Source organism: Salvelinus fontinalis, chromosome 19 (assembly GCF_029448725.1).
Source record: "Salvelinus fontinalis isolate EN_2023a chromosome 19, ASM2944872v1, whole genome shotgun sequence".
NCBI classification, from domain to species: Eukaryota; Metazoa; Chordata; class Actinopteri; order Salmoniformes; family Salmonidae; genus Salvelinus; species Salvelinus fontinalis.
In genome coordinates, this window is record NC_074683.1 from 30,816,039 (window position 1) to 30,835,386 (window position 19,348).

At 41.8% G+C, this 19,348-nt stretch overlaps 1 protein-coding gene across 1 annotated transcript in view; it reads left to right on the forward strand.

Annotated features, from left to right (window-relative positions):
• Positions 1 to 12,159, forward strand: part of pdia5 (protein disulfide isomerase family A, member 5) — a 55,681-nt gene extending 43,522 nt beyond the window's left edge. The window contains exons 15-17 of the mRNA XM_055871276.1: positions 711 to 781; positions 8,086 to 8,220; positions 9,390 to 12,159. Of these exons, the coding sequence (XP_055727251.1) occupies positions 711 to 781; positions 8,086 to 8,220; positions 9,390 to 9,455 (272 nt within the window). The 3' untranslated portion in view covers positions 9,456 to 12,159. The remainder of the gene's footprint in view (positions 1 to 710; positions 782 to 8,085; positions 8,221 to 9,389) is intronic.
• Positions 12,160 to 19,348: the final 7,189 nt, after the last annotated feature.

A 19,348-nucleotide genomic window follows, 5' to 3' on the forward strand; every position in this document is an offset into this window, starting at 1 on the left:
AGTGTGTCACAATCCAAGCTTTGTTTCGCAGCGGCAGATATCTGAATTAAAAAAATTATTTTGGAAAATATGCCATTCAACAAAACTTTTAGTGAGGAGTTGAAATGCTTGATTCACCTTTTTGCTAACCTTCGTATCACTGTGGTGAACTATGGCTGTGACGTCAGTCTGTTAGCAAAGTGGACAGCTTGTCAGACAGACTGTGTGACACAGGAGGGCTGTAAATGTGCCTGTCCCTGTATGTAAAGGGCTGGGTGGGCGCACACGCACGGACACACACCAATCCTCTCACCTGGTGTGTGTGTGTGTGGTGTTCAGGGGGCTGGTGACGGATATGAATCTCCCGAGGAAAGCGCCAGGGAGGTTTCATTTATGACTCCAGTAAAGGGATTTATACCTCCCTATAAAATACAAGTGCACCATTACTAATGTGGGGTAATTGTGTAAGTGACATGCAGGGACAGGGAGTGTGTGTGTTGTGTGCATTCTTGCCTGTGTGTTTGTGTGAGAGAGAAGGAGAGCATATGACCATAGATTAGACATTTTGTGTGTTTGAATTACAATTCCTCCTGTTATAATGTCATTGTGTGGTATTCATGTCAGTTGGGGTGAGCCAATGTCACATTCTAGTTGGGGTGAAATGCAGTTCACAACATTAAAGGTCAAGGGTCATGCTGTGATAATGACCATAATTCTCTGCTCCCTAACAGGGTGTCCCCATTGCAAGAACGCTGTCCCTCATTTCACCACTGCAGCAGATCTCTTTAAAGAGGACCGCAAGGTGAGCCTTCCTCCAGCCCTCTCCTGAATCTCACATCTCTTTCCTCTTTCTCAATGTACTGATGACACTACTACTCATTTAGATGGCCCTCTCAGACACTACTACTCATTTAGATGGCCCTCTCAGACACTACTACTCATTTAGATGGCCCTCTCAGACACTACTACTCATTTAGATGGCCCTCTCAGACACTACTACTCATTTAGATGGCCCTCTTAGACACTACTGTACTACTCATTTAGATGGCCCCCTCTGACACTACTACTCATTTAGATGGCCCTCTCAGACACTACTACTCATTTAGATGGCCCTCTGACACTACTACTCATTTAGATGGCCCTCTTAGACACTACTGTACTACTCATTTAGATGGCCCCCTCTGACACTACTACTCATTTAGATGGCCCTCTCTGACGCTACTACTCATTTAGATGGCCCTCTCTGACACTACTACTCATTTAGATGGCCCTCTCTGACACTACTACTCATTTAGATGGCCCTCTCAGACACTACTACTCATTTAGATGGCCCTCTCAGACACTACTACTCATTTAGATGGCCCTCTCAGACACTACTACTCATTTAGATGGCCCTCTCAGACACTACTACTCATTTAGATGGCCCTCTCAGACACTACTACTCATTTAGATGGCCCTCTCAGACACTACTACTCATTTAGATGGCCCTCTCAGACACTACTACTCATTTAGATGGCCCTCTCAGACACTACTGCACTACTCATTTAGATGGCCCTCTCAGACACTACTACTCATTTAGATGGCCCTTTCAGACACTACTACTCATTTAGATGGCCCTCTCTGACACTACTACTCATTTAGATGGCCCTCTCTGACACTACTACTCATTTAGATGGCCCTCTCAGACACTACTACTCATTTAGATGGCCCTCTCTGACACTACTACTCATTTAGATGGCTCCTTCTCCCTCTTTTAACTCTAATACCCGCTGACTCCCTGACTCAGTCACGCTTTCCAGTTGTTAACAAGATCCTCCCTAGCTGTCTGACTCATCTCTGTTCTCAAAAATACACACACACTCTCACGCAAACTCCGTGAACAACAGTGGAACGTGCTTCGCTGCACTCTCAGCTTAGCATTGTTAATCATTATAACACTCTAAATGACCACAAACACAAAGAAGGTGAAGTGTTGTTGGAATAAATGACTTGAATACATCATGCGTAATGGTGGTGACACTCTTTCTTAATCCAGCAAAGCTCTTTGGTATTTGGCATGCATATCTTTCATTATTCATATTGTTGGAATGTGGAAATCAATCTCTGATGCTAACAACATTAGAAACATTTACTAAATCACTGAATGTGAGGTAACTCTTTATTCTGGTCTTAATGGTGTAAGTATTGATACATCAAGGGAATAGTTGTTGTTCAGAATTAGATCTGCATTGTTCATTGTCAGCCCAGAATGTGTCTGATCGGTAAATGGCTCTGCTGTGGATCAGCACAGCCACACAGTTTAGGTCCAAGAATTAGTGTCTTTATTCCAGACGCACTCAAAGCACCATCTACTGGCTCTCTGACTATAGCCCAGATCCCATTCACGGGGTGGGGTTGAAACAAGTCACTCTCTAATGTGTCCGTTCCGTCACTGAGACTCTCAATAGTCCAGAGGAGAGAGGTTGTCTGTAACGCTGCGTGTCTGAAGGATCTCCTGTGTCAACTCCAAGGAAACACTGAGAACAGATTCAGATGTCTGCAGGTGGGGTGTAGCAACCTCCATTTCACTGTCACATTAAGAGTTTGGGGGAGAAGAAATGCTCAAAAGCTCTGTGTAGCCAGTGCTGGCGGGAGGCAGGGAGGGATGCTGTAGTGGTTGTGTGAGGAGCAAGGATGTCCGATGCACATATCCACAGGAGGGACTTCTCTTAACAACAACTACTTCTCATGCTCCTTCTTGTCCCTCTATCCCTGGGCTTTGGAGGAGGTAAAGGGGTGACTGGGCAGGAGTGAAAGAAGAGCAGCTCATTCAGCCCTGCTCACTATTTATAGTGTAAAGCATAAGCCCCAGTCAGTGTATTGGCACTATGCAGGAGTAGATGTGGATAACAGTGTCACAGTACTCCTTAGTATCGTGGCAAGGTCACTTTTGGACAACAACCCTGATGTTGGAAACAAACATTGTGACATTGTGACATTTTTAGTAATTTAGCGGATGTTCTTATCAAGAGTGACTAACATGAGCTATTAGGGTTAGGTGCCTTGCTCAAGGGCACATCGACAGATTGCTCAGGGATTTGAACCAACAATCTTTCGGTTACTGGCCCAACGCTCTTAACCGCTAGGCTACCTGCCACCCCGGCATTCTGTTGTCATCCAGAGTCACATTTATTTCTTTTCCAAGCATTAGAACATGATATTTTACTCGCAGCAGCAGGAAATTTTTAAAGGACCGGTTTGATCTGCTTCCTTTTTTCCATGGAAAAAATATTGTCATACTGGTATGGTCACAGCCCTATATCAGTCTATTGGGCTACTTCCCTGCCTCGTTTACCCGAGACAAACACCACCAGCTTAGCTCTGGCTTTGAAGAACACCCCAATTAAACACCACATACAGTATTGTATAAAAGAAGAGAAAGGAGGAATAGGGAAGAATAAGTGGCCTATCAGTGTGCATGCAGAGGCTTTGTACAATGCAAGCAATGTTCTTTTTCTGATTGAACTGAATGTCAGCATATTCAGTTATATAAAAAGAGGAGGCTGGCCGGAATCACTCGTCTCACAAAAATCTGTGTTGTAATTGTGATGAGAACACTGTAGTGATTCGTGAAGCGGTGAAATTGGCTTTTTGATACAGCAGCCTAATAACCTCCTTATGCAGGGTGGATTTTTCTGCTACACACAAACACACACACACACACACACTGTCATTAATTAGTACCTCAAGTAGATAGTCCACAAGTGATTTTCCTACTCTGGAAGAGATGCATGTGTGACTTGATGTGAATACTTGCGTTAGCTCCCCAAGCTAGTTCCTTAGCTTTGGGCTGACAGTCCTATGGCGCACAGAAGATCCGGGTTCGAACCCAGTCACATTGCTGCCTGTCTTCGTTAAGCACAATGTGAAGTGTCTATAAAGCCTTGCTCACACTGCAGGCCTTAATGCTCAAATCAGTTTTGTTTTTCAAATCCGTTTTGGAATACTGACTGTCCAAACAGCAAGTTACAAGTGACCAAATTTGGATTTGTTTCTTCAGACTAGTAATTTGCTGTCATGGCTACGCTATTTGTCATGGTAATAACAGCGTAAAAACCACTTGGGGGCAAATGAATCAGATTTCACCGTTAGACACAAGTCACATGACCAGGAATCAGATTTGTATTATCAGATTTTAAATCACCTACAAAGGTGAAAATTGAATTTGAGTCGATTCAAACTGCCAGTGTGAACAAGGCTTTATATACACTGCTCAAAAAAATAAAGGGAACACTTAAACAACACAATGTAACTCCAAGTCAATCACACTTCTGTGAAATCAAACTGTCCACTTAGGAAGCAACACTGATTGACAATAAATTTCACATGCTGTTGTGCAAATGGAATAGACAAAAGGTGGAAATTATAGGCAATTAGCAAGACACCCCCAAAAAAGGAGTGATTCTGAAGGTGGTGACCACAGACCACTTCTCAGTTCCTATGCTTCCTGGCTGATGTTTTGGTCACTTTTGAATGCTGGCGGTGCTCTCACTCTAGTGGTAGCATGAGACGGAGTCTACAACCCACACAAGTGGCTCAGGTAGTGCAGTTCATCCAGGATGGCACATCAATGCGAGCTGTGGCAAGAAGGTTTGCTGTGTCTGTCAGCGTAGTGTCCAGAGCATGGAGGCGCTACCAGGAGACAGGCCAGTACATCAGGAGACGTGGAGGAGGCCGTAGGAGGGCAACAACCCAGCAGCAGGACCGCTACCTCTGCCTTTGTGCAAGGAGGTGCACTGCCAGCGCCCTGCAAAATGACCTCCAGCAGGCCACAAATGTGCATGTGTCAGCATATGGTCTCACAAGGGGTTTGAGGATCTCATCTCGGTACCTAATGGCAGTCAGGCTACCTCTGGCGAGCACATGGAGGGCTGTGCAGCCCCACAAAGAAATGCCACCCCACACCATGACTGACCCATCGCCAAACCGGTCATGCTGGAGGATGTTGCAGGCAGCAGAACGTTCTCCACGGCATCTCCAGACTCTGTCACGTCTGTCACATGTGCTCATGTGCTCAGTGTGAACCTGCTTTCATCTGTGAAGACCACAGGGCGCCAGTGGCGAATTTGCCAATCTTGGTGTTCTCTGGCAAATGCCAAAACGTCCTGCACGGTGTTGGGCTGTAAGCACAACCCCCACCTGTGGACGTCGGGCCCTCATACCACCCTCATGGAGTCTGTTTCTGACCGTTTGAGCAGACACATGCACATTTGTGGCCTGCTGGAGGTCATTTTGCAGGGCGCTGGCAGTGCACCTCCTTGCACAAAGGCGGAGGTAGCGGTCCTGCTGCTGGGTTGTTGCCCTCCTACGGCCTCCTCCACGTCTCCTGATGTACTGGCCTGTCTCCTGGTAGCGCCTCCATGCTCTGGACACTACGCTGACAGACACAGCAAACCTTCTTGCCACAGCTCGCATTGATGTGCCATCCTGGATGAACTGCACTACCTGAGCCACTTGTGTGGGTTGTAGACTCCGTCTCATGCTACCACTAGAGTGAGAGCACCGCCAGCATTCAAAAGTGACCAAAACATCAGCCAGGAAGCATAGGAACTGAGAAGTGGTCTGTGGTCACCACCTTCAGAATCACTCCTTTTTTGGGGGTGTCTTGCTAATTGCCTATAATTTCCACCTTTTGTCTATTCCATTTGCACAACAGCATGTGAAATTTATTGTCAATCAGTGTTGCTTCCTAAGTGGACAGTTTGATTTCACAGAAGTGTGATTGACTTGGAGTTACATTGTGTTGTTTAAGTGTTCCCTTTATTTTTTTGAGCAGTGTACTTCCAACTGTCCTCTACACAGTATCTCTCAATGCTCATTGTTGAAGCTCTTGTGTTGTGATCAATGAGATGTTGTTTGAGCTCTTATTAACCAGAGGGAATCAATAACTGCATTGGCCAGAAACCTTTGGAAAAACAATCCTTTTACATCATCATTCTCCTCGTGTCAATTTACTTCAACTCTGATTGATGGTACTGCGCTGTGTGTCAGTCTGTTCTACAGTAAGTGATGGTGCTGCTGTAAGAGACCCGGTATGGGGAAAAGCTACATACTGCATCACACGGCTTCCACTGTTTCTAAGCAGGTGCTGGAGATCAAAATGTATATATTCATGTAAATGTTCAGACACATGCATATTGTATGTTCCTATGTGTTTGGTTGACAATGTTTCAACCTTTTGGTCTTAAAAACATAATCTATGTCAGCGGTTCCCAACTCCAGTCCTCGAGTACCTTCCAACAGTACACATTTTTGTTGTAGCCCCAGACAAAAAAAAACACCTGATTAAACTCATTGAGGGCTTGATGATTAGTTGAAAAGTTGAATCTGGTGTGCTTGTCCAGAGTTACAATACTGTTGGGGGTACTGGAGGACTGGAGTTGGGAAACACTGAGCTAACTTGCAGTGTGCGGACCCAGTATCTTTTAGGCGTAGCTTCTGCTGTAAAATACCCCTTTGACGTTGAAAATGGCAAGAGACCTCTCTGATCTGTGAGATACCTCTCATGTTCACAGGTTCCTTATTGGCCATGCAGACACACACAGCAATCTAAGAAGTGTTTAACCATTCATCTGTGTTTTGACAGTAATGCTGAATCCTTCCATTTATGTTTTCACTCACTGAGCAGAGCGTGTTAGACAACGGCTTTAATCATTTAAATCATCTGTCTTTTTAAATGTCTGAGATGAGCATTTCATGTTGTTATTATGTAGGCTACATGTCAGAGGATTCACCTGTCTAAGATTGCAACACGTCAAACTGTCCAATTAGTTTAGCCTCACCGAGACATCAATCATTTACATATTCAACATATTGGTCCTCAGGTGACTGATGGTGGTTACTTGATGGTGACAAGCTCAATGTGCTGTGTGGTGTCCCAAATGGCACCTTATTCCCTTTCAAAAATAGTTCACTACATAGGGAATAGGATGCCATTTGGGACACATCTGCTGACATTTGAGCCATCCAGAAGGACAAGCCGAGCAGAGGGAGGGGGTGAGCTATGTATCAGAGAGATGGTATTTACGGCTCATTTGTGCTGTTTTTTTCTGACTGCCGTGCTGCGACAGCCCCGACATAAATCTCTTTTGTTGTTTTTATGTAGGAGTGATTTTTCTTTTCCCACCCACTCTTAATGGTCTAGCTTGATAGGAATGTATTAGGCATTTTTCTTAAAGGGGATGTTCAGTATTTTACAACTTTATTTTATTTAACTAGGCAAGTAAGTTAAGAACAAATTCTTATTTACAATGATGGCATACCCCGGCCAAACCTGGAAGACGCTGGGCCAATTGTGCGCCGCCCTATGGGACTCCCAATCACGGCCGGTTGTGATACAGCCTGGAATCGAACCAGGGTCTCTAGCGCTGAGATGCAGTGCCTTAGACCTCTGCGCCACTCGGGAGCCCCAATGGTAGATGGTTCTTCACCCTAAAATTTGTCTTTGGAACAGGAGAAACTGTTATCCATGTTATGGTTTTATTTAAACAGCCATTACAAACTTACACCACACAGCTCTGGGTTAAAGGGAAAGTTTGATATTTTGCTCAGTTGCTAGCTAAAATGACTAGCTAAAAATCGATAGGAGTTATGGGGGCAACTGAGGAACCATCTAACAATAAGTGGTAAAAACTGAACTTCCCCTTTAACCCAGTTGGCTTTGCAGGCTGAATTTGAGAATGTGCCGGGAATCAATGCGGACACAGAGCAGAGCAGCTCAGTCGGTGCCAAAGCAGCCGTGTTGAAATCATTTACTGTAAATGTCCACTTTCTTGTTGTGAATAACTTTCCAGTATTTTACAACATGCACACATTTTACCCAAGTAGGCTTGTTCATTGTCCAGCGCAAATGGCAACAAAAATGTAAACGCTTTAGAACAATCATAATGCTTTTAACCGCTCATGAAATTTGTTTCAAAGAAATGCAATACAATCCTACACATCCATGAGGTTCTTATGTAACTGACCATTGTCTAAACTAGTTGTGGTTGCTGTTGCAGATTGCGTTCTGTGGATGACAATATCATGTTGAAGCTACAGTAAGCTACTATATGCTTTGTCCCTCAGATTGCCTATGCTGCTGTGGACTGCACTAAAGGACAGAACCAAGAACTGTGCAAGCAGGAGGGTGTGGAGGGCTACCCCACGTTCAACCACTACAACTATGGGAAGTTTGCAGAAAAATACAACGGAGAACGAGGGGTAAGTGACATCTTCTGCCGAGACCCCAACAACTGGTTGTTCCGGTTTTCAGGGGAAATGGAAAGAGAGTCTGTGATGCGTCTTCCGCTTTTGGACGTAAACAAGGTGACACTCCATTTTAGCTCCTCCACATTTACTGGATTGGTTGAACAGTGCAGAAGAGAACCTCCCCCAACATTTTTTGTTTCCTTCTCAGGTTTATCTTGGCCATGTCACAGTTGTAAATGTGAACTTGTTCTCAACTGGCCTACCTGGTTAAATACAGGTGAAATAAATAAAGGTTCCAGGATTTGTGTACCGATCCTTGTGACATGGGGCCGTGCATTAGGTGATGGCAGAAGGTGAATGGTACGACAATGAGCCTCGGGATCTCGTCACTGTATCTCTGCATTCAAATTGCCATGGATAAAATGCAATTGTGTTCGTTGTCTGTAGCTTATGCCTGCCCATACCATAACCCCACCTCCACCATGGGGCGCTGTTCACAATGTTGACATCAGCAAACCCACAGTTTCATCAGCTGTCCAGGTGGCTGGTCTCAGAGAATCTCGCAGGTGAAAAAGCAGGATGTGGAGGTCCTGAGCTGGTGAACATTCCTGCAGTCAGCATGCCATTTGCACGCTCCCTCAATTTGAGACATCTGCATTGTGTTGTGTGACACAACTGCACATTTTAGTTGACTTTTATTGTCCCCAGCACAAGGTGCACCTGTGTAATCATGTTGTTTAATCAGCTTCTTGATATGTCACACCTTCCAGGTGGTTGGATTATCTTGGCAAAGGAGAAATGTTCACTAATAAACAAATTTGTGCACAACATTTTAGAGAAATAAGCTTTTCGTGCATATTGAACATTTCTGTAATCTTTTATTTCCACTCATTTAACATGGGACCAACACTTTACATGTTTCATTTTATGTTTTTGTTCAGTGTAGTTGCAGGCGTTTCTTTTGATCCTGCTATGCTAGGTTATAGTCTTAGTGCCCTATTAAAAGATATTGAATGTTAATTTATACACTTTTGTTGTCCTTTTTACCTTTGAATATGGAATCTGTCAACTTTCACAATTTCTATACTTTCTGTATTTATAAACTCTGCTTTATACTAAATTTACACCATTAACCTCTATTACATCTTTATAACAGGCCTCTCCTCTCTTCCTCTCCCCAGGAGGCGGGGTTTATAGGTTTCATGCGCAGCCTGCGGGACCAGGGCAAGAGGAAGGAGGAGCTTTAAGGCAGGGTGTGACGAGGGGGAGGAGCCTGTCGTTGCACTGTGACCCTGGACAGGGGCCTCTTAGCACTGACATCACGTGATGTCATCATGATGTGACATCACGTGATGTCATCATGATGTGACATCACAGGGCGGGGACTTGAGAACCTCAGCGTTTCAGCGAAAGGCCATTTTTTTTATACTGCTATTGATCGATCATGTGATCAAGTTTGTAATAACGGGGATTACCTACCGTGTGACCACTTAAGACCTTTTTTTCTCTTGATAAAAAACAAAAGAAAACATGAAAATGTTGCCCAAATACTGTGACTGCATTTGTGAAAAGCTACACCTTATACTGTATCTATGCAATACCGGACCCCCCTTTCAGATCCACTCTTGTGTGGTTGGTTGGTGGCTGTACTGGTGGTTGGATGGTGGGTTACCACCTACTGTACATCACTGGGACCATCTCTACAGTACAGTCCTACCGGTCACTACGTACGTCCCTGTTCATTCACCTCAAGAGGTATACAATCTAAGCCTACAACTGTTTGTTTCAATATAACTGTTTCAATATTTGTTACATACCTGTCTATCATGTTAGGTATGGGTTTGTTTCAGGATGATAAGTATCTAATAGCTAGAACTGTGGCCTTTTTAATAAATATGTTTGAAAGCTAATCACTCACCGCAGAGTCAGACAGATAGTAGGGTAGTGAAAGATACGAGGCCCTGAAACATAAAGCTCTTAGAGTCGTGAGTTGAAACCTGGTGCTTCTGGGTTCCACCTGTTTCCAAGTCGGCTATTAGAGAGATGTCAAATCAGACACAAACATAAAATGCCCAAAATAAATTAGAATTATTTTTATGTTACTGTGCTGAACCTCCAGACGTCAATGATTTTACAGAAGCCTCCTGTTGTCGTAGTGATATTATTTTTACTGTAGACGTGTTGGTTGTCTAGCAACAAAACCAACGCGCGCGCGACTATGGGGCAAAACAGACGGGGTTGTTGACAACATGTAAACTTTATTTTGTCTTCAATGTGTATTGAAAACAAAACATTTGCACAATGAGCAATTGCCTCTCAAAAACATTGTTGCATTTGTTGGTTAGCTAGCTAGCAAATGTTTTGCCACATTAGCATAGACGTGACATTAGTCAAAACACCTCAAAACGAGACATGGTATCAAGAACAAGATAAAACTAGCTGAAACGAGCCACCTATGAGTTCCCACGTGGCAGCTTCTTGTCATTGTTGCTAGCTATCTGCCATCCAGAATCACAACAACACACAGACTTCTGACCCATTGAAGTGTGCACATAATTTCCATATTGTCAGCTAACCCATCTATTGTCCTGCATTCCTCTAGTGTTACTGAGATACGTCCAAAAAACAGTTTTGCCTCTTGCAAGTGTATTCCATGATATCATCTAAGACCAATTAAAAACAAAGCCCTTGGACAAGATATGGGGCCAAATATGGTCATTAATGTGCCATTTCCTCCTCCATTCTTAAAATGTGTACAGGAACAAGACTGAGCCAGTCCCTCGGTTTTTGTCTGTAGCAATCAGAACCATTCAGCTCAATATCAGGAGGCATATGGGATTATGATTATAAAAGATCCAGGATATCAGTTCCATCTGAACAAAGTCAAGAATTCAAGAGCATATTGCCTCTGTGTGTTTGTGTCTGTATCTGTCTCTGTCCTGGTCTGGGAAATGTTATCCCAAATGTCCCAGCACATCCAAATGGATGACTTCAGATTTCACAGTGCTGCAGAGGTGTGTGAGAAAGTCGATGGACACCATAAACACCCCCGCCACACACACACCCCCCGAGCTTGGAACCATCATCAATACCGGAGCCATTATCTTTGTGGCGACTTTAAGGCTGTGTGTTTTAACTCCCCGGCTTACGCCGCTATAAATATTTAAAGGCCTATCTGTAGCTGAACTTGTTTTATTATTCAGGAGTTTGGTTCCTTTCATTATTGAATTAGGTTCTCAGGGATAGCGAAAACACAATTAAAGGGAACTAGCTTGTATTAATTTGCATTGCAGTTAGATGGTTTTGAGCTCTAGTCTCCAAATTTAAAAGAATTGTTTACATTTGTCTTGTATGGAAAAATACCAAAATGTATAGATAAATGGGCCAGTTTACATTTCCTGTTCAAAGTAATGGCAGAAAGTATTCAATAAAACACGTTGTGCAGATGAGGGTTAATGAACTGACTAATACTGTACATTGTTTGGGTTTCTAAATGGATTAGTTGCAAATGAAAAGTCTTAAATAATCTGCAGACTGACATAGAACACGGTCTCCAATCAATGTTACCATAACATTTCTGCATCATGCAAAACTAGCCGCAACATCACAGAACGTTGGGAGAATGCTTTACTGTATGTAGCTGGATTTTGACACAAATTCTGTTTTTTTTTTAGATGTTCCGTTTTCTTTCTGTTGGGATGATTTGCTTTGTTTACTTTCACTTTTGTTTCTGCAGTACAGGGCCTACTCAGTGCTATCAAATGGTTAAAGACTTGACAAACTTATCAAGACCACCTTTGTCTTATCCCAAATCTCTCCTATTGTGTGGAAATTGTCACATTTATGCATAGAAGTCATTGTCGCCTTTGTTGACTTTCTGTGCCCAGCCATATGTACAGTTTTGCCCTTCGAATGAGGACCTTGCTAAAATAAAAACTCAAATTTCCAAGATACTGTCATGTTCTCTATGGATGTTCTCATTTTCAACGATTTATATTCTTTGCAAAATCACCTTTAATTTGTACTATAATACAATAGCTAAGTATTACAATTTACTAATAGATACTTAGTACTGAGCCAATGAACTACAAGTGAAGAATACCATGTAGCATAAAGTCCGGAGATAGTGAGAGCCAGACTGGGATTTTTGGTGTCCAAAGTTTGTTTGTTCAAGTATGTTCAACCTATGTCCTGTGAGATCCTAAACACAGATTGCAGCTGAGCTCTTTTTGTTTAGTTACTTACAAGCTCAGCCAGAGCAATAGTGTCCAAAGCAGACACAAAACACTGGACAGTCACCACCATAAAATAAATAGAAATTGAATAAATGGAGTTTGACATCCAGAGGTCAGCGGCTTGATTGACATAACCGGTGAAGTCCCAGATCTGTTTGTTTCCCAAACAACGTTTGGCATTAGAATTCCACATGGAGTTGGCAAGACAGCACAGGCAGATCTGGGACCTAGGCCTGGTGGAAGCTATTTTGAACCCTCTCATTCAGATCCACGTCTGGGGTCTGGCCTGGTTCTCCATCATCCAGTCGGAAAGACAAATAGACCTGTAGCGGCTCTCAGCAGAACTGACACCCAGGAGTTTATTTTGACTAGAGTCTGGGCTGGAAGAGAATGGTGATGTGTCCTAAATAAAAAGTCCCTCTCTCCTCAGGCAGTGAGGTGCCATCGTTATCACTTTTTTATTTTTTATTTAACCTTTATCACTACAGAGTTCTTAACTGTTAAACCTGAGTAATAACAGTCTAAAAAGCTAGACTCAGTTTTAACTTTGGCTTCTTTAAGACTATGCGTAGCTACCTGGATATACTCCTGCTTGGTAGATGCATCCCACTGGGCACAGTTCAACATCTAGTTTGATTTTCATTTGGTTGAACTGACGTGAATTCAACGTGAAATCGACAAAAATTCACCATGACATTGCATTTAGGTTAGAAGTTGGGTGAAAAAATACAAAATCCCCTTAAATTGATAACCTTTTGCAAATCCAATACATTTTCCATATCAATTAAATGTCAGTGATTTTTTGGGGTTGAAATGACGTAGAAACAATGTTGATTCAACACTTTTTGCTCAGTGGGAAGCAACGTACAACTGCAGTAGCTGATTAATGCCTTAGAGCGCAGGACTAGATAACCCACTCAATCACAATTTCACTTGGGAAGATTTTGGAGGGAGCAGGGCATTTTCTCCTGGCCGGTCACAATCCTTTGTATTGAAAGGAGGGTTGCAAACAGTATGAGGAAATGGACCTAGAGCAGCGTTTCCCAAACTCTGTCCTGGGGCCTCCAAGGAGTGCACGTTTAGTTCTTTTGCTCTAGCACTACACAGCTGATTCAGATAATCAACTCATAAAACTTAGATTTTAATTGGCTGTATAGTGCTAGGAAAAAAACATAAATATGCACCCCTGGGGGGCCCGAATACTGAGTTTGGGAAACCCTGACCTAGAGGATTAGCGATAGAACTACATGTTAATGCAACCCAAGGACTGTCTGGAATGATATTAGGTCTCCTATAAAACAGATTTCCTCCCCAGGTAATGTCCATGTACGTTTCATTATTTAGATTTCCGAGTCATAACGGAGATTCTTAAAACGGCTCGTTTTTTCGTTTCTGAGTTTTAAAAATGAAAATCAGAATTCAACTTGTTTCCCAATTTGTGTAAAAAATTGACATGGAATAACTGAAAACAAATAAGTAAATGCATTTTTCGTTTTGTTCATACCCGGAAGTACACACCCCTCATAGGGGTATTCACAGGGCTTGGGGGGGGGGGGGGGGGGGGGGGGGGGGTGTTTACAGCCTAGGTTGGCAGAAAAAATAAAGGATTAGACTGTGAGTGTGACAGGAAGATACAAATACTTATGTTAGCTAAGATTCTGAACTTATTATGAAGTTAGCATGCCAATAGAACAAACTCAACAACAACTGAACAAAATTGGCTTGCGCTAGCTAGCCCTACCTGGTTACTGGCTATAGTCATGCTAGCTAGTGGAAGTAAGTTAGTCCCTCAACCTGCTGCAAGATGAAGCTGCCCAGCCAGATCCACCTGCTGCAGAAAGGTCATATTTCTCCATTACTTTCTGTAGCTAACTTAGCTAGAGCTTCTGTCGGCGGCTGATTTTTATTGACGGAGTAATAATGAACAGCAGTCACTGTAAATGGTTATCTACAGTATCTGCCACTTTTCAAAGCTAACTTAGATATTGCTTACACCTGCAACAATATCCAATTAAGCCATGCCTGGGCAATTATTTTCCATGGAGGGGCACATTAGAATATATTTTTGCCATCGCTGGCCAGAATCATTACAGGATTGATTATACATCAAGTGTATGACTGTCTTGACAGATATATCTACTGTAAATCACATCCAGATATGCTACATATTTTACTTTTTTAACATGCACAGAAATAAACCACATCCATGTTCTCCTTTTGGAAGGTATTTTCATTATTAAACATACAATGAACTACACGGAGGGAGAAGTACACTGTGCATTCAGCACCACGGACAAAACTCTTGTTAACGGGTATGCACAAAAAAAACAAGAAAGAGGGAGAGCTCAACATTACATTTAAACTACTCAATCAGTGTGAGGAGTAAAGTCTCTGATGGGCATTGACTAGAGCAGTGAAGTCAGGTATAGTTTCTGACGTCAATATGCGCAGGATTGCTGAGAGGTGAGAGTCGGTAAGAGATGATCTGTGCCTTGACTTGTTATATTTCATCACTGAAAATGTCTGTTCACATACATAGGTTGACCCAAACAGTACAAACATCTTCTGAGCATGACTCCTAATCTTTGGAAAGTTTTGTCGTCGAGAGATGCATAGAACCTCGTCAGTGACATTGTTTTGAATAGTTCTCCAATCACTGCTTCAGACTGAAGATCAGTAAGCTACAGTTGCAGGTCAGTGGGAGCGTTATCCACATTGAAGGGCACCCATCAGTGGTCACTGAATATCTTTTCAAAACTCAGTCCCAGCTTTGCCACACACTTATTAACCACCTCCAATAAATATTTCCTCTGGTTGTGCTCTTCATTGACTGCACTGAAGCAAGCTCCTCTGTAATTTCAAAGTTTGGTTATGCCTCGTAAGAATATTAACAACTGCACTGTGTAATGTGCATCACTGCTCTCATCCAGGTACAAGGAGAATGGCTTGCTATGTTTAACAATTTTGTGGGACAGTACATATCTAGCTCTCGCAATTCCGTCGTTTGCTGAATGCAGTTTTGTGAAAAGTCCTTAATGCTTTTCTGTTATGAGATTTTTGTGTTTAATGACTAAAATATGTATACATTTGACTTAGAATTATAACTCATAAATGTTGAATGTTAAGTATTCCTTGTTAGAAAGAATGGGTTTATCTTCAGACAGGCTAGAATGATGTCTCTACCCAGGGAGGGGAAAGACATTGAGTTGGTTGTAGATAGTTTAACAGGTGGCAGACAGTAATGAGAACTCGAACTGTATTGCCATTGTATCCGAGAGGAGGTTGGACATTAAAACCTATGACATCATCTTTATTATATAACCTGATGTAAAATGTATTATGATCAGTACTCTCGAGAATAAACGCTATTGATTGATTGATTTTAAGACTGGTTTCTGTCCATTTGGCTGATAATTATCTTACAAATTCTTATTTATGGGCAGAGTGTTTTAATTGAATTGGTTGATAAACAGGAATCATAATTCCTTTAACATTTTCTTTCGATGCATTTGCCCTCTGCTCAGAAGACATATTCCTAAATTTCTCTGCATACTTCGTCTGGAAGTGTTGGGATAAGCTTTCGTCTTTCAAGACAGCGATGTTCACTTTGCACACTAAGCACATAGCTTTCCCTGATACCTCAATAAAGAAACATTTTGATGTCCACTCTTGCTTGAACACTCTACATTCATTGTCTACTTTCCTTTTATAGATGGTTTTTTTTTTGGTCAATTACTAGCTAACTACTATTTGTAACTGTGACGTGTGTGTCAGCCTGTCAGTCACTGTCTGTCCTTGTGCAGTTGTTATTTATACATGCCTTCAAAATAAATGTCCCACGGGGGCACAGTATGGCATCTGAGCAGATCATTGTGAACTTCATGTAGTTACATCAGCCAATACAATAAGTTCAAATGAGCCTTTTTATTGGTATGGGTATACTTCTCCAACATCCTTTCCTGCTCACTGAAAGGCAGACTAGACTATACTCTTCAGTTATGAATGTGACTACTGTGACAATTGTTCTACTTTTCTGAATGTATACAGGTGTGGGATCTTAATTTGATCACCCCATTGCAGAAAATACAAACGTGTAGTGTATTCAAGGTTTAAAAAGGCTTCTAAAGTGTGTAATTTCCACATTGAAATGTCATACTTGATTTTGCCATTACAGAAATGTCAATGAATTATAACCCACACAATAATTCACATTTCCAGTTGCTGCATTATTATTTCCATGCTGTGAGAAAATGATCAGATATCTCTATCTCTCTATCTTGACAATCCTCACAGTTCACTCACAGATGGTATGTAGTCTTGTTGATGGCACCTGCAGGCCTGTTTCAGGGACAACTGGACAGAACAATTCTTGGACTTCAGCTGAGACCCATCTACGTCCTTCAAGGAACGCCCCTTCTTTCCTCTTCCTGTTATGCATTAAGCTCTCAGGGTGTGTCTCCATTTCTCTCATGTCGTGTGGTATTACCTATAGATGGCCCCTAAACACTTTAAAATGGTTTACCTGTGAATGAATGGTTGTCCACATCATCAGGCTATATACTTGTTACCTGTGTGTTTAAATACTGTGTCCCTCTCACAGAATTTTAATGATTCCTCAGCTGGCCTATGCTTTCTTTCCCCTCTCTTTCTCTCCAGGATACATTAGGGAGGTTGTTTTTCTGTTGGCACCAATCCTATGCTGCCAGGCTGCCAAATCAGCTACTATATCCCCCTCATACTAAACTTTGCTCACTCTTGTTCAACTGCCCTTTGATTGAATCGGTTTAATTAAATGTTTAAATTTGCTTCAAGTGTGTTTTTTACTGAAAGTTGACAGATGGCACTTGTATGGAGGGAAGAAATTGAAGAAACTCCCTCTCCCCTTAACTCCCCTTATCTTGATGAGTAATACAAGTGAATGTAATTGCTGTATTTGACCTGTGATCCAAAATATAATATTTTACAAGCTAAGACAAAAGGTGACTCGCTTCAGGAAACTAGGCGTGCATCACTACTTCACAGAAGATGCATTTGAATGTAAACATACATTTTTGATCAAAATGCGTCTTTTGGTAGAAATGCTTTCTGGAACATGTGAACTTTCATGTGCCTTAATAACAAACGTGTATGCCATCAGTAAATACAAATACAATCGTGGTTTAGCCACAGAAAAAGACAGAAACCTTACCACTAGCCATGATTGGCTGAGATAATGGATGGGCTGTACATGCCAAGAGATGAGTTCGGATTAGTCTGCCATGTAGTCTATAACATGATCTGCTCAGTATGTGTAGTTAATCCTTTTTAATGCAGCTTTTTTTCAAGATATCATGAAGAACTGCAAAAGTGCTGCTAATGCTCCCCGCCTTCTGGAGGACCGAGTTTTGAAATCAATGGAATATCAGGTGGAAGCAGGGAATGATAGCTAAGGAGATGGAGAAAATTCTGGTGTTTGATTGCAAATATGAGGAGGTAGTCTAAAAGAGAACACACAGAAGGCTGTTGTATAAAACACCTGTCTCCGGATTACATCTTCAAACTAAGGGCAACCATGGCAACCGTGACAGAGAGGGAGAAACGTTCATCCATGTATACAGGTAAGAGAGTCTAGCTAGCTACATTTTCAGATATTAAATGTTTCAAATTTTGTCAAAGTTTTCATTGCAAGTTAAAGCATACTGTAGCTAGCTAGCTAATGTTATCTGTCTGGCTCGCTAGCTAACGTTAAGTGTATGATCTGTGTAGTAATATTATTTGTATCTCAGTGCCATTTGCATTGCTAGTTATAGCCTAATGTTAGCTAGCTAACATTGAACCCAGTTGGTTATTTAGCTACCAGCAGATTCATGCAGGTTAGTAATGTTATGAGTTGGGATTATGGCTAATTGTTTAGCTAGCTAGCTACGTGTCTAAACAAAAGACTCCAACATGCAAGTAACCATTTCACTGTACCATTTACACCTTATGTATCCTGTGCATGTGACAAATAAACTTTGAATTTATTTGATATAGTGTGTGTTTACCAGCAACTGTAATGTGAAGAACAACATGACCTGCACCAAAGTCAAATTAGCGTATAACTTTTTGCCAACGAGACAGTGTCCAAGTTATACAATTATCCGGTAGAATGACCTGCTTTTATTTTGTCACACTCACAACCATGAGTTATTTTCTGTAATTAGCTCACCATTAACTTGTAAATAATGATCTTGTGAGTTTATTTTCCTGTAATAATGAATACAAATTAGCTAAAGTTAAGACATCAGCTATATGATATGGTCATTATTTGAACTGGCTAGCAATCTACCTTAACGTTAGCTAGCTAACAAGCTACAAACTAACCAAAACATTGTTTAGAAAGTTGCTTTAATTGTCTGGTTTGCTAGATTGACGTATACTAAATTAATTGTTAAACGGATGGGTTTATTGGTGTTAAAATACACCAGTTATGCTATTTTGGACCAGCAGGCTGCTGATGTCATACAGCCTGTCGTTTTTGTGTTTATACTTTTTCATAACGACAAGTTTGATGTCGGACGAAAATAGAATATTCATGATGTCACTGCGACAACTGTCTACAGACATGTTGATAGACGTAGTATAAACCAGCCTTTAGTTTTGAAATCTTTGGTTGTTTAGTACACTACCTCTCACTCTGTTTAGCCCATGGCCTCACATGTGAATCCTTAAAGAGATGGGTGGGGCTACGGCTTAAGAGGGTGTGAACAATGCTGAATGGGTGTAGACAAAGAAGAGCTCTCCAGTGAGTGTACCAAAACATTCAAGGGCCATTTTCTCAAAAGTGGGTTTACAAGTTTAGCAACTTTAAAAGCAGAATTACTTTCTCATTGTTCCTCAACTGTAGTGTATGATATACCATATTCTAGCTAGGAGTTTCTACATTC